Source organism: Topomyia yanbarensis, chromosome 1 (genome assembly GCF_030247195.1).
Source record: "Topomyia yanbarensis strain Yona2022 chromosome 1, ASM3024719v1, whole genome shotgun sequence".
In the NCBI taxonomy this organism is placed as follows: Eukaryota; Metazoa; Arthropoda; class Insecta; order Diptera; family Culicidae; genus Topomyia; species Topomyia yanbarensis.
In genome coordinates, this window is record NC_080670.1 from 30,570,871 (window position 1) to 30,588,067 (window position 17,197).

The 17,197-nt window shown below is 38.8% G+C and overlaps 1 protein-coding gene across 1 annotated transcript in view; it reads left to right on the forward strand.

The window, feature by feature from the left end:
• Positions 1 to 17,197, forward strand: part of LOC131677227 (elongation of very long chain fatty acids protein 7) — a 107,488-nt gene that overhangs the window by 72,764 nt on the left and 17,527 nt on the right. Inside the window, exon 2 of the mRNA XM_058956942.1 lies at positions 4,431 to 4,571. Coding sequence (XP_058812925.1) covers positions 4,431 to 4,571 — 141 coding nt within the window. The remainder of the gene's footprint in view (positions 1 to 4,430; positions 4,572 to 17,197) is intronic.

Genomic DNA, 17,197 nt, shown 5'->3' on the forward strand with positions numbered 1-17,197 from the left:
AATAAATAGTAAACAAAAGACTGAAATGTCGAGCCTTCATACCAAAGATTCAGATTAGTAATAAATATTATTCCATGAAATTCATTGAACAGAGCACCTTCCTTTCCAGAGCAACCTTCCTTTCCTTTTTGTTGGATTAACTGTCAAATAAGCTAGCCCAGGTGGCTAAAACCACTGCGAAGTAAAACCGCTAGAAGAACCTGTTTACTTTTTCGTAGAAAATTAATAAAAAACCTTCTGAAGCTTTAAAGGCTGAAAATATATACTGTTATATTTGGAAAGTTTGACTTTGCAATAAAAGTAAAATTTTATTCTTGAATTTTATTCAACTTGTATAGAAATCTTGATTGATGTAACCGTTCCGGAATCGGATTTTTTCTCAAAATAACACACAATATCTAAGATTTTTGTGGAGGTGCGGCAGTTTTTTACAGATCGGTTCAACCTTAGCTGATAGAGAAAAGACTTATATAAGAAACAGTATTTTAGATAAAAAAGGTCTCCCGCAAAAACCACGCGGATTGTCCCATCTTAGCTTCCAGCCAGGCCACCTGAACCCTCGAAACATATGCTAAAATTCCTCCATCTAAGAGCTATAAACTGGAATAAATTAGCAATGAAAACCCTCTTTTCAAATTCAGAATCGAATTCGACCACTCGACGATCCCCCAAACAGTGAGAACTTCCGCGTAAGATCCCACACGTCCGCCAAGATCGGCTCATCAACCGGTTGTTTTGTTTTGCTCGTCTGCTTCTGTTCTTTCGCGATTCATTTTTTCGGGCGGCAATCGTCCGGGGCGTTGTTTGGTTCAAATTGCTCTGCCAATATTATACAAATTCCGACATGCGCGACAAACGTGGTTCGAAAAAATCGTGTCCGCGTGGTACGGCGTCATTATATCTACTGTCAGTCAGGCCGCTGACTGCGATATCGCCCCGTGCAACGGAGTCAGCTATTTTTAACCATTACTATCTCCTGCTACGGACGCGTGCCCCATACCCAACCATCAGTCGTAGCAGGCCATTAAATTCGGACAGCCGAATTTGTATAACGCGATCGAAAGCACAGTTTACTGCATCCCAAGGGTAATGCGATAATTTGCATTCGCGATCAATTGCAGTCGGTCAAGTAGGCACGGACGAATACCTACCAGAAGGCGGTATTGTTTTGATTTCGAACGATTGTCAGTCAGCATTTTGGACGCTGGTCGAACAAATTGCACTGCTGTAGAAAAAGCACCACCCACCGTTTCGCGATTTCTTAGAATGGGTAACGAGCAGCGATCGCGCGTACACAGCGATAAGCGAGCGTGCCTGAGAAGGATAATGGGTTTTGTAGAGGTTCCGATGAGTATAGGTGCTGCGGTTGTTTGCCGTTTTTTTTTTTTGAAATCTGAGTGGAAGTAGATTTACCATACGATAAGATTATCGAGTGTTAATTGGGCGGGTATTTCGTGTGACATCTGAATGAACAATGGCAATCGAAGATTCGGAGTAGAATAAGACATTTTAATGACAAAACATGATTGCGTTTACATCCCCCAGATTAGAGCCGAAATCAACAAACAAGATCAAATGGATTTCCCACACCGACACTCGGGTTATTCCCTCTGAACGTCACGTCATAAAAAATGAATAATCCCAATTCAAATCCAGTTCCAGCTTGAACCGGTTGACGTATAAGTCACGGGCAACAGTCACGAGAGAACAAAACATTTTTTGCTTTTCGGGAATCGGGCAAAAAACGATTCATTCAATTTATAACGCGGGAAAAATATGCTTTTCAAAATGGGAGTCAGGCTCTTGGTCAGGCTACTTTTAACAAACATCTAAGTTACATAAAAACATTGACACTCTTAATTTTACCAACTGCTGTTTTCTGAGTGTAACCTTTTGTTTCGCCAGAGCAGCGACTACGAGTTAACAAAAGCTCACGCCAGATTTGGTATTTCTCACATTCTACCGGTTCGTATTCTATATTTAAAACTCGTCTCGTCTTGAATGCTTCGAATGGACACAGTAGAACAGCGAATTTAAGATGTTGAAAGAGTGGTTTTCTGGTTTCCAAATTTGAACCGGAACTTTTTCGGGCGAGTTTCGTCCCGATGAATGAAAATAGTTTTTAATGTTGACGGAATGATTGTATAATGACAAACGCCCCATGGGGACACAAGAACACATATTTTCCAAACATTGTTGAATTAGGTTATTGAGGGTCGATTTCTTCACACTCGCTTAACTTTTAAACCAGGTATAACCACAGACTAACAGACATAACACTATGAGGAAATTCCTTAAAAAATATCGATTCGCCAATTTTACTAGAACACTAGCTCCACCTTTTCTTCACGGTCCCAACCACTCATTTGCAAAAGGGTTATCCCTCAGGCTCTGGAACAATTTTTCACTAGTGGTCTATCCCCCTTATACTTGCGCATATATCGGTGGCGCCATAATCTCAAATGCGGCCACAGTCCCAACTAAAATATATTTAAAATGGCCGTTAAAGCGGTCGAAGAATTGTTTTCGAGTGTTATGTCTGTTAGTCTGTGGTATAACGATGCGTAGTCAATGATTTCATCGATTTACATTGAACCACAGAGAACAGACATATAAACCAGAACAAACTTTCCCGAAAAACCTGTGTAAACATTTAAATGAATATACGTTGAAAATTACCATCGCATACAGGTTCGCATGCGTGAATCACCATTGTATCCAAGTTTGCACACAAGTCCCGTATAGTGATTGCTGGCCGATCGAAGCGCCGGCCAGTGTCAAGTTGCTACTTGCTGTTGTCATTTCAAAGCGACAGTTTTATTTCTTACACAAGTTGAAAACTTTACTTGTATGTCAGTTCTCAGTGATTGAACGTTTGTTCGTAAACCTTATTCAAAAGTCCAAGTCAGTCGGCTAAAACTGGCAAAATTTTGACACCTTACTCGTTTAAAGACAAACTTTAAGTTCAGATCGAGGGGAACATCACTTCAAAATAATTGTATTCCGTTCAGTTTTGCATAAATTCGTGCTTTTTCCGGTAATTTTAGGAAATTTCAACATTTTCTAAAAAATCGGGCATTGTTTAAAAACGAAGAAATTGCGACAAATTTATCCAATCTCAATCCAATTATGCTCGAATTACGAGCAATTTGATGTAACTGGCAACTCTGTATACGTCTTCTTCGAATGTTTCAATAATTATGGCAACAATTTTTTTTTGATTTGGTCCTGCAGATATGCTGCTGGAAATGTTTTGTTTTCGTTTCATCGAGCACTGTCAAAACGTGAATTTCGAGCAATTCATTTTTTTTCCATGACACATTTCAAAGCATTCTCGAGCAATGCTGGAAATGCGAATCCATTTCGATCTAACCAATGCCAACCCAACAAACAACGAAAGCTGAACAAGCCTTTTATCAGAGAGAATAGGCTGAACAAGAACTGTTTAAGCCATTATTCAGCTAAATTGTTTGTTGGGAATCTTTATCAATCCGTTCAGAAATATAAGTTCATTTCATCAACAAATCACAGAATGTCGTTCCCCTCGGTTCAGATACATTTCTTCCGAAGCAGCAAAAACAATCGTAAACATTGTGTTCATTCTTTCGGTTTTTCCGAAAAAAGAACGTATTTCCGTGATTAATATAAACAAAATTTGCATTTCAACGGTGACATCAATCCGTTGCGGCTGTCATCGACCCGAATAACACAACTCATTCCAAAGTTCCCACCTAAGAATGCAGATTAGCGCCTCGAATCGTCAAATTTACCAACAGAGCCCGGCTTCCGAACCGGTCACGATGACTGAGCAGAAAATGAGAAAAATGATCAGAGACACAGCATGCCGCGACAAAGAACGCACTAGAATTCTTGTCAAATTCCAAACTATGAATGTACATCTATACAACATCCGATTGACCTACTCACCACTTATCACAACGCTTCTCCTTCCTCCGGTTCGGATTCAAATGCGCACTCGTGAATCATGTATAACGTGGTATCTGCTTCTGATGGGTGCTTGATTCGCTAATGATCGAAGCAAATAGACGATTTTGGATAGTCATCCAACTTGTTTTTGATCTTTTCCGATGTAATTGACGTTAAAGAAACGGAATGAAACTTTTTTTGTGCGTAAAATAACAAATGCAAATTAATTTGTGAAATTGAGTTAACGGGACTGCACCTTACATTCCATCAACTTGACCCTTGATGTTATTGGGTTAACTGTCAAAGAAGGCAACCCCAGGGACTGAAACCGCTGTAAAGTTGTCCCGATAACATCAAATCAAATAAAAATATGTACAACAACTTAGATCTATGTAATAAAAACTAATTTTATTCCTCATTTAATGATCCTTATTGATCGAAGAACCATCAAACCGAATAGATTTGCTAATGTTATTCCTCTTCGTTTTCGCAATCGTTTCCAGATGGATCTAATATACAACTTCTACGGAGGATGGCGGCACCTAATGGACGATTTGTCCGATCCACGAACGAAAGACTGGCCGCTGATGAGTTCACCATTTCCCACCATTGCCATCAGCTTGTCCTACGCATACTTCGTGAAGGTAAGTGATTGAATGTTTTTTTTTTGGTCGCTATGATTTCGTCGATGGATCGTATATTGCATATTGTTGGACATAATTGACGTACCACCAAACTGTTGTCTATAATACATTGGCAATGTATCTTTTCCGCGAGATATTTTGCACTAATGTTGCATTGGAATTCAATTATAGCATGAATAATGTAATCAATTATCAAGCTCTATATTAACATCATAAATGCTAACATGCACGGCCGAAATATAGCATTATCGCTTGCTTTGTATACGTATATACAGCTGATTTAAGACGTACATGCTTCAACCATGTATGCATTACATGTGCATTTAGCACCACATATAGTAGATATAAATCCGATATAATTCTATTATAATGCTGTGGGTTTATTCGTTATGTAACTCCTCTTGAAGATCATATTTGGTATATTTCATTTCGTTAGAACATATGCAATATAGCCTAGACAGCAAAAGCTGCGCACTTGCCGTGAGAGACGAGGCAAGGTATCTCTGTTCGAGACTTACTCAAGTTATATTTTAATAAAAACATTATTCTTATCGTGTGAAAACGAAATTCCTATAAGGATATTCATTACAATGCATTAGAAGGGAGTCAATTACGGTTCCAAACAAAAACAGCTAATTCAAGTTTTCTAATAGCATGACTATTGTGCACCGGTGCTATATAATGGCATTAGACCCGCAAAAGCAAACTGTCAATCTCTGCATAGTAATAGTACAATATTTCGTCTTTTTGGCATAATACCGGCATTATATCCGAATATATGGCATAGCAGCTTTTTAAGACTGCCCTATATGTAGATCTAATGAAGATATTACACTACGTTATAATGCTTATTAATTACTTGGGTAGAATAAAGTATTGTTAGCCTTCCGATTGCTAGCATCTAGTTTAACCCGCCTAGCCGCCTCTTCGCTTACTGGGAACCTACATATTTTTACTGTGAACGACTACCCCCCCCAGTGAGCAAATTTTCTGGCAGAAACCACTCTGCTAGATTTCTGTAAGTCTTGGTTTGGCAGCCCTGTCAGATTTCTGCGCGTATCCTGTCGGGTTAGTTGAGGTAGGGCGAACTCGGTTTCGCTCGCGTTTTCTGGCAAATTTTGACAGGAACCGAGCTAAACCCTGGCATAACTCGGACATAAACTATGCAAAGATCCTGGCAATTCCTACCTGGTAGGATTTAGCACGAATCGAGCAAAACATCTGACAAGGATGTGGCAGGAAGCGTGCAGAGATCTTGGCCGTACATTTCTTGCTCGATTCTGGATAAAAGTGAGCAGCATCGGTTGGTTTAACCGCTTCTGTCAGAAACGGTTGTTGCATTTGAGCGAATTCGTTGCCAGAATTCTCGCAAAATGCTCGCAGAAACTCTGCCAGCATCAATTTCGCTTTGCTCAACTTTTGCTAACTTTCTGCTTGCCACGCTGACCGGGTATATACGCTCGGGTCCAGTTAAGCAACAACCGATTCCGACTCAATCGGTTTCAGAACCGGTTGTTGCATTTGAGTTGGAACCCTCTAAGAACGGTTGGTTTCAAAATCGTCCAATGAAGGACGTTCGTTGGACCAATTTGGACAACGTCCAAATAACCGTTCAACGAACGTCCATCGTTGGACCCGTGTTGAACGATTTTGAAACAATTTTTTGGGCGTCTCAGAGGGAATCCATACTGACTCCATTCAGGATTCCGAATCAAATTCCGAATGGTTTGACCAGGAGGCCCAGTAAACTTCAACCGGATTTGAACTCGAATTCTGTCCGGCTCCAGGGACACAACCGATTCTAACTAGAATCGGTTGTGTCACTGGAGCCGAGATACGAACTGGAACCAGCCAGAATTCCAGTTCATTTCCGGCTGAGCTTAACTGGGGGGAATTGAATGTACACGGAAAAATAAAACAACCCAAAGAATAAATTCTTTTAACTTCCTTTTGAGTTGTGCGTCGCTTTCGCACTTATTAGTGTTGTCAAAAACAAAACGAGACTCAGTCGAGGTCTTCCGTGGAATAAGGTAATTTTGAGTTGTTCGGGATATACTCAAAATTAGGTAAATTCAATTCAATCTAAGTCAATTTCAATTTTCAATTTAAGTATATTGAGTTCAAGGTTGAGCCACAGAGAACAGACATCCATGATCGAACAAAAATATTTAAAAAACGTGTGTAAACATTTGAATTAATATACTAAAAACACTAGCGCCGCCACACCAACCTATTCCAACTATCCGTAAAATCGATTCCGGAACCGGTTCGAAATCCTGGATGGATTCTGCATGGAATCTAGCTCAAAGAAAACAACCGATTCCGACTCTATCGGTTGACGCATTTGAGCTGGAATTCATGCTGGAAGTCCGAATCGGTTCCGGACTAGTTTGACTGGGTAGAGGAATAACCGCTGTCAATTCTGTCGCACTCAGCCACAAAAAAAAACATGACGACAGTAGCGCACCTGGTTTAGATATCCAAATTACCTTCGAAACCGTTAGAGATTTTACACAAGTTGAATGCTGAAGATGGACGTCTGTTCTCTGTGGTTGAGTATAATAAAACCTTTCAATGAATTGTGATTTTTGATGTGATTAAATCTAAACTACGTTCAACACGGTTTACCTAATTTTACCTTATTCCTCGATACTCCAAGATTGAGTCGAAATGACTCAATTTTTGGTAGTTTTTCGAACCCAGTGCTAAATTGTTACCCTGACGGAAAATCATTGTAATGTTTTTTTTCTGAAACAGTGTCAGGGATACCAGGTATATTTTTCAAATGTCTTCACATTTCAAAAAAAAAAATTCTCCATTTGTCTTCAACGACAAGGATTCTGAATCGGTTTTTGATTGTGAGTCAGAATTCTACCAGAAATCAGTCGGGCATTCGAAAAAATTTGTCTTCAAATTAAAAAAAGCGACTTCACAACATTTCAAATGGCTTCAAAATGAAGACATGTCTTCACATCTGGTTTCTCTGGATAGGGTGTATAAAATTAAAAAGGTAAATGTCACCGTGAACCGGCAAATGGCAATCTGTCACCGCGAACCGGAGTTTTCTTAGCGATTTTCATTTTTTCGAAATGAATGGTATCCGGGTAGTATCGTTATATCAACGCCATATGCAAAGTATTTTCAAAACATATATTTTACATATATTTAAGATGCATTTATATACACAGAACAGAATATTCAAAATGCAAGAGCGACACGTGCAATTTCTTTATTCTGCTCGAAAGTTATGGTTAATGTAGTTTTACACAACTCATAAAAACGATAATATAATTCATGTCGTGTTTGATTGAAACTATTTTCAAAAAGGGATTTTTCCCTGCAAAATAATAAATAAGACCGTCTTCCGGTTTTATTTACTCAATTTTATGTTAGGAATACTCGAATTTATTTCGTTTTGGGTACACCTAAAACATCTCAATAATGCCTTATAGAACGGAACGAAACTCTCCTTTTGCTCTGACAACAGTTCTGTGTGCAAGTGAAAATCACAATCAAAATTCTGGTTTGAAACATCTATTTTTTGAGTTTTTTTTTATATTTTTGTGGTGTATAATTATATCACAGAGAAGTTATATTGCGCCACGAATAACATGATCGTAACTAAACAGGAAACATATTTCCCTGTAAGCTTAATTACCTGGAAGTTCAACTCACAGCTATCCTGATCTGCCACGATGAAAGTGCAATGACTCCCTACACGTCAAATGACCTTGCAAGGCACCTCGAAACATTCATCGAATGAGCGCCATATTATTCGATTTATTACAATCACTTCTGCTTACTGCAGGCACAGTAAGGCCAAGTGAAGGAATAGTTGCAATCCTTTCATCTCCCATCTGATGTTTATCTCTGCATGGAAGTAACTACTCTGCAAGGGCATACATTCAGACGGGTTTGTCTATCAATCGGTAACCTAGCCGTCACTTCACTGGCATCATTCCACATTCGAGTGATCCGTTCACAGATCAGTGGACGTGGTTGAGTATTGCTTTACTATACCGGGGTACTTTCATGACTAATCTTGGCGACTTTTTAGATTTTTAACTTGAACTTGGTTTGCTCTGTCGTTACGATTAAATCGTGCATTTCCGACTGTTAGTAAGTGTATTTGTACTTAGCACAGTAGGTTGCTAGTTTTGAATTTTCCTCGCTATTTTTAAAGTTCTGCTGTGTTTAAATAAAGAAATAAAATCCCTTTTATTACATTAATCTGATGAGCTCAACTCTCTAAATCTAACAATGTAAATGCCCAATCCTTTAAACTTCAGAACGATTTCTAATTGATTTTCTACAAAAATGTAAACACGTCCTTCTTTGACATTATCATGTTTGACATTGGTTTTAACCACATAGGTTTGACAGTTAGCCCAGCAAAAACATAGGCGTCATCTTACCTTGCATTTTTCTGGCAGGAAACAATGTTTATTAACTTCCTTCCTGGCAAGTTCATTCGCATCTGTCTGATCGAATTACTAGGTTCGATTCCACCCTCAACCAAAATCGCCATAACAAACAACTAGTTTTTGCGAATCGAAATACGAGATATGAACGCTGAAATGGCGAGCCCTGTACGCTAGTCTGTGAGCTGCATTAAAGCATATAGCGGGCTCAAGTTCAACCCATCAGCGAGTTCAATGTCAGTCACACAATTTCAGATGCAATCTGAAGACTGGAACTGATTTGGTTAGCTCCTCGTCAGTGAAGGGATCGACTTTTACTATTTTTATGCCATAGCCAGTCCTCGCAGGGGTTGTGTGTTGTTTCGAGCCTTGCAGTCAAAACAAGTTTTTTTTTATGTTGGCGTTGATTGGGAACATTAAAGACCCAGTGCGGAAATTTTTGAACCATTGCTATTGTTTTTATACTTTTTCTTAACTTTTGTTGAACTAGTTGCTTCCTTGAGATTTTAGCAAGTCACTCCGTCGTCTAGTCTTGAACGCTCGAACCTAACAGTCTACAGTAATATAGCATATGCTTGCTTATTTTTTTTTATTTTGTTCAATTTCTATTAATCATTCATGTTTGGATAGATTAATCAAAATCAAGTGTCAGAATATCCGGTGAAACTTCCAATTGCACTATCTGATTTGTTGTTCAGCATAGCGCCAATCAGGGGTGGCGAAACACTTTACGCCCGAGTGGGTAGAAAGCATAGGGTGAGGGGTCCATTAGTAATTTTTTTTCCCTTTTCGCAATGCACATGCTTACATTACATTCACATTAAATCACGTTCGTTTATGCAAATGGAATTGTGGTACATCGATGTTTTCAAATGTGTGTAGTGCGAGATACATGCGTTGCACATCTAAATTTTTAGAAATGGTTCAAAATTTCGAGTGGGTAATTACCCACTCGGTTATTTTCGAGTGGGTAGTACTACCCATACTACCCACGCTTTTCGCCGACCCTGGCGCCAATGTCGACATCATTGGCGTCGATCGCAGAGTAACGTAAGAGACATTTTTTCATTTCGAAAGGGAGACAGCGAAAATAGTGCAGTCGTGATTTGCTGGTTGGGCCCCAGCCTTGTCCAACTAACGAATTTGATTCGCTGGTTGGACCGACTGACAAATGTCAAAAACTCTCCAAAGGCAGTGTAAATGCATCTGTTCACATCTCAGAATATTGTCAGATTGATTGTCAAAGTAAATTCGACATGAGATTTTGGCGCTCAGATACTTTTTAATTGGACAATGGTGTAACTAGCGGAGGTCCAACTAAAAAGCGGTCCAGTTAAAAAATGTCCAACCAGCGAATCACGACTGTACTGAATATCAGCTCTGTCACGACAAAGAACATGGTTGCTGGCAGAGAGCTGAGTCACTTGAATGATTTTTTTTATTGCATGCATGGATAGAACTTTCTAAATCTAACTATAGACATTTCATATTTCAAAATGGTTTTAAACGATTTTCTACAAAAAGTTTCTTGTTTGACACTATCGGTTGCATTACAATAGTAGAGTGCATGTTGTGTATTCAACAGATGAGGCACGAGCAGTGCTTTTATTACGTATTTTATGCTTTCAATTAAACTTTCATCAATCATAATTGGGTCATGAAACCGTATGCCGTTTTTGTTTTTTTTATTCGTTTCAGCAGTTGTTAATAACATGAACTCGGACTTTTTTCACGTGGTCGAACTTTTCAACTGTTCTTATCTTCTTTGTACGGTCACACTTTCAATTCAACTTCCTTGGCCCCTACCATTTTGATAGGGTTAACTGTCAAAGATGTTAACCCCCTGTGACTGAAATCATTGTCAAGAAAGACCAATAGTGTTATTAAATTATTGTTTACATTTTCATTGAATTACAATTCGTTCTGAACTTCACACCATTTTTTGTATTTTGTTTCAGCAAAATATGTTGCTGAAACTTTTCTGGTAAAACAGGATTTGCTAAAAGTTCAGCTGAGCAATTTTTGTTTCGCTGATTTTCAGTAAAGCCCTTGGTAAAGCTCCTTATTTTGCCGAAAAAAGCTTATTCAATAGAATTTGACACTTCATTAAATTTAGAGAATTTTGGATTGCTGAAATTTTAGCGAAATATTTTTTCTGGAAGTATTTGAACTTGGCAAAAATTCAGCAAAATTTTGCTGATATTCTGCAAGCAACATTTAGTGTGTATGTTATTACATTACGGGCCGATTTCTTCACCGTCGCTTAGCGCTTAAACCAGGTTTTAAACGTACTGGTGCACCTGGTTTAACAGTTACGCAAGGGCGAAGAAATCGGTCCTAAGAAAATCGAACTGTCGATTTATGTCAAAAAAGTAGAACCAGAGACTAATTGAGACGGCGGACTCGCGAGTTTTTCATGGCTCAAGAGGTACTAGTTCATGTAGTACTAGAAGTCCCTCGAAATGTCAAACAGAAAACGCCTCGATAATCAAGCATGCCTTGCTTTTCTGGCTTTTAATCATTGAGTGTTTATTTGCTGACGACGATTCTAAAGAGAAAATTTTTTATGACAATCAATTATTTTAGCAGACGGATAGAGCTGAGGAATGTGTATTTTCCAGATTTCGACCTTTGATAGAGTGTAAATCTTAAAAAGGATTAAATCTAAATATTTGGAGCCCCCGAACTTTATTTCATCGATGACCCTAAAGGTGCCGTGGCATTTTCTATCCTAGAGGCACCGGGGCGAAAAGTAGTACTTTAATCAGTGCGGGTTAGACAACTATTTGTACTCCATACAATAGTGACATTTTTAACTAAATTTGTCAGATATTTCTATGTAGCGAACAGTTGATAAAACCGACAGGCACGTGAGAAGTTCCATTAGCATGGTTCTTTAAATATAGAACAACAATGTCACATTGTGCACTCTTACAATTACGAATATTAATTACATTGTGATATATATATACCACTCTAGGTCCCATAGTAGATAACTGTGCTGTAAACAACAAGTGGAAGACGAAATTTCAAACTGAACCTTGCTCGAAATTATGAGACAACCTTGTGATAATATATTAGGAAGCTAGAAGGAAGTTGTTTTGTTTTATGTGTTACGCCAGCAACATACGATTCTAGGCTCATCATTGCTAATCCTCGATGTTTGATGGAGAAATATGTATATTAGAATTTATTCCAGAGCGTGAAAGCACGGGTGCACATTTTTCTACAAATACATGACATTTATTTTGTTTGACATACATCTTCTTTTTATTCATTACACCAATAACAATACTGCAATTAAATATTTGTATAACGGGATATATCTCATTAAAAAGCATTGCTTTTGTCTCGAGTTGTTCAACTCAGTTTCAAATTTTATTATTCTTGAAGCCTTGAATATTTGATTGAACTGGCTAACATTATCAACATTGATATCATCTATAGTTCCATAATTCATTGTTTTATGAGTGACAATCATTCAAATTTTAAATTTACTTCCGATTCGTTTGATAATTTTCCAATTCCATCATAAAGATCATATGGCATTTTTTTCAACCTGGATTATATTATTATATTGTCAGAATATAATAAAATTTTATAAATTTACCCTCTGGATGGATCAAAAGCGTCCTGAAAACAAGATTCCTCATAATTAATTGAACATATTCGTCGATGAGCTCGCCTCGCAAGGTTGTGACTTCAAGCTCACCGGAGTAGCATTCGATCAATCTGGAAAAGAAAATGCGTTACAGACGTGAATTTTTTTCAGACCTATTCCAATGAAATTGGGACTTACAGTTCCCTGGGAACTTGTAAAGTAACATTTTATTTGTATTTCCCCAACCCGAACAATTCCTCACCTGGTTGTTTTTGCTAAAATTGCACTGATGGGTAAACAACATTCAAAAAAGGTTGCTAAGCAATTCAAATGCATGTAGCAACGACCATATATAATAAGTACTACTACCCACTTGAACAAACAAAAAAAGAGCAGATAACTTGATTATTTCTTCAATGTTGGCAAAACTGAAGGGACCGTACCCCCTCTGCTACTTCAAAAAATCTAGTACACAACGTGCCATAGAATGTTGAGTGTTTCTTCGTGAGTCGGTAGTCTCGATTAGTCTCTGGTAGAACACTCCATATTTTAATGCCACAATTATCTGTAAAAATTTTGGATATGCTTTTCAGCAGTTTTCAAGCACATTTACCAGGGCAGGGTATCCAAGTAAGGCAGAAGTATTTGCCAATTTAGATTTTTAATGGTATTTGCACAATCAACTGCGGGAACTGCGAAAACGCAAATCTGGCTCCCCGTTTGAAAAAAACACACGGAAACGCCCGCCGATTCTCGCTACCACTACAGACAACAGAAACCGTTGCGGCAGCTTCAGAAGCAGATCCAACATAAATATTGACCACAAGGCACCTGCCAGATTCTTGTGATCTCACAAACTCAATCACACTGCACCCGTTACCAGAGCAGGGTTAAAAGAGGTGTGAGAATAAACCACTTCCTGCAAGCTCCGTGTGTCCCCGAACTGACCTTCCCACACACGGACGGACGGACAGTTCCCGATGCTTTTATCCGTCGGTAATCAAACAAAAACAATGGCACTAAAATTTGGTCAATCCCACCAAGCATCATGAGAGAAGCATTAATTGTCTTTGAAGGACGGACCAACCGAACCGATCCGGGTCTGGGAAATGCGTCCTATTTTAAACATTTGCACTGCTTTGTTGATCAATTAATTACCCACGTTAATTCAGCAAATCAGATGCGAATAGGATGTTGATTTTGCAGTGCCCCGTCAGAGTGTAGTGTCTTATTTTTGACCTTGGCTGTGAGTTTATTGTGGGATTTTTTCGTTTTCAACGTGCTTTTATTTTGGCTCTAATTGGAAGCATCGGGGCTCTGCAATGGTTCACATTCTTTTTTATTGTAATGATATTTCACCAGCAAGTTGACAAGCTAACCAAGATGGCTAGAAGAGAAAAGTCTAATATTTGTATTTAAGCTGGAACTCATTCAAGAATCATTATAAATTTCGAAGCGATTTCGGAATCGTTTACCCGCAAAATGTTGAGGTTGATTTTAATTGACAACCCCATCTGATGTTAATTGACGTGCTATGAGCATTGATTCAAAATTATGACTGATTTTCAGAGATATGCGGAACACTTCTTTTAAACATTTCTGCGTGATAGCGTCTGAAGCTATTAGTGGCGGATCACTTGTTTATCCGCGAGCAGTTCGTACATTGAAACTGTCAAAAGAGTATGCGGGTTCTCATCACAGTAATCGCATTTCGTTCTTCCTGCAAGCATCGTCCGCGCAACCTTACCCACATTCGCCGCGCCGGTATAGTATTTGGCCGTATAACCTAGCTGCTTGCAATTGGAACAATTCATGGCCCGCGGTACAAACTGACGAACCCCTTTCACACTAGCTCGATGTCTATTCTACCTACAGCAAATGTCTCCCGAAACAAGTCTTGTGAATAGGATTCCCCTTTTCGGTAGACATTGAGTACAGTCGCTTGTACTCCATTATCCTAACTGATTGATGGTCAGAGTTCTTAAAGCGGCCAACCGCGTTCTTCATCAAAACATTCAGAGTTAAACTTGCATCACCGATCACACCGTCGATCTCCACATCACAAGAGGAAATATATACTCGATATACTACCGTAAAGAGGCGATATTGTTAGCATATTTCGTCAGTCGCAACTACGCACAGTTTGTCTGACTGGATCTGACTGACAGTACAGCAACCCAGATGCTTTACCAGATTTTCGGATCTTTGAATATAAAACAAAAAATAAATTAAGCTTACCGTTGATTCTACTGGTTCCTTCCTCCCTGATGCCCTATGTTTCTGTTGCTGACTGGATGCTGCTGATGATGGGTAAGTGGACGATTTACTACGACCGGTTGGAACGCTAATGACTATGACTAATGACTCGCCGTTAACGATTCAGAATGTTACCACAGTGAACTTCTCTGGAGGATCCTTTATTCGTCCGGCACTTTTTCTCGGGAATTAGCTGTGGAAGGCTGAAAAATGCTTTTGGCGGGATTTGTGTAGTAAAACACGAGCACTTCATCGAACAAGCTTTTGTAGTTGTCCCAAAAATTTGAAAACACATTTTTTTCGATACCATGGTTATCAATACCTAAAACCCGCTATTTCAACATCAAGAAGAGAATTGTGGTCTACATAGATCCAAAAGATTACTTCGGTTTGCCTAAACTCATTGGAGTGATCGTCGAGCACTACGTTACTAAACCGGTAAGGGCGTTCGCGCTATACCTAGGAGGTATTTTTTGAGCAGCGAGAATTTTCACTTGGTTTCCGGTTTATCTAGACCGAATGAGATGGGGCGACACCTGGTGGTCGTTTGTCGACGGGGAAATGACAATTATTTGAATTAGCCAATTTTTCTAAATGAAGCCTCCCCCTGAGATGTCCAAAAATTGTTTCAAAATCGTTCAACACGGGTCCAACGATGGACGTTTGTTGAACGGTTATTTGGACGTCGTCTAAATTGGTCCAACGAACGTCCTTCATTGGACGATTTTGAAACCAACCGTTCTTAGAGTGCTTGTTTTTTCACTTTGTCGGAGCAATTTTCTTCCGGAATTTCACTATTTCGCAGTTTTGAAACTTTTCACAATGCTTTTCTGTTTTGTTTTCACACTTTTATCGACCCCGCATCGGGAGTTGAGGGCCCGGATTGCGGGGGAAAAGTTTCCACTTGTCACAAGCTGGCTGAGTATATTCGCTTTTCGTTATTTTTGATCACTCGCGTCGGCAAAAAACGTCGAAAACTTGCATTTAAATGCTATACCACAGATAACAGACATTTAGGCTCGATTTGAATCGTGTGTAAATACCCGCTACTGAAATTCCGAATAAATCAGACGTCTGAAACACGTTTGTAGATGGCGCAGTGATCGATACAATGCAGTTAGTGTGCACCTGTCAAACGAGTGTAGCAAACAGTTGCGCATATGGCAACAGTGAAACACGGATTTCCAACGTTTATCAATTTGAAAGTTTACACAGGTTTTTGAAGAAATTTTGTTCTAGCCTAAACGTCTGTTATCTGTGGCTATACAATGAATATCGCCGAGAAATCACCACTAATAACACGTTTAGTTGCGGTGAGACAAAATCCGAGCCAAATCGTCAATAAACGATTAAAGCACGATTTAGACGATACATCAACTTCCGTCAACGTCAACGGATAGTCACCGTTCCGTCAGGATAAGTTAAGGTTGCACAGAGAAAGCGCAAAATTCGCAAACGAAAAAAGCAGTTTTTTTCCACACCGTATGTCAGATCTTCATAAAAATCAATCAGCAGTACTGTAACAACATTCTACATACGCTGATTGATTTTTATGAAGATCTGACATACGGTGTGGAAAAAAAACTGCTTTTTTCGTTTGCGAATTTTGCGCTTTCTCTGTGCAACCTTAAATGCTTTTCTCTTGTACCCGTTCACACGTTCTGTACGCCAAAACGTTCCATTTTGTTGATGTTGTGTGTGAATGCCTCCATTTAACTGCATGTAACTTATCCTGACGGAACGGTGACAAAAATTTCGTTTGAAACAACAAAATCATGATAAGTTTAACCGAACAAACAAGTTTGAAGAAACAAAAACAAATCTTTTGTATTAACCAAAGGAGAGAACAACTCAAATTTAGTTGAAATTAAACAAAGATTCTGTTGGTTTTTAACAAAGGGATCAGTTAGATCTAACAAATTTTATTTTGATTCAACAATGTTTCTATTTAAAATGTAAACAGAAGTATTTGTTGAACAAAACCAAATACATGCTTTCGAAAAACGCCCATTTCAGTTTGAAACAGTCATTCGCCACGTTTTTGATTCAACTAAACGTTTTGTAGTACTAATCTGCATCAGAAAACCCGCACACCCCTAAAGATCACTATTACCCGGTCAAACCATTCGGAATTTGATTCGGAATCCTGAATGGAGTCATTATGGATTCCAAATGAAATGCAACAACCGATTCTGAGTCAGAATCGGTTGTTGCATTTCATTTGGAATCCATAATGACTCCATTCAGAAATCCGAACCGGTTCCGGAATGAGTTTAACTGGGTAACACAGGCGAGTAGAGTGAAACGTTAAAATATTCTATTCGCCTGACAATATTTGTCCGCCTTTT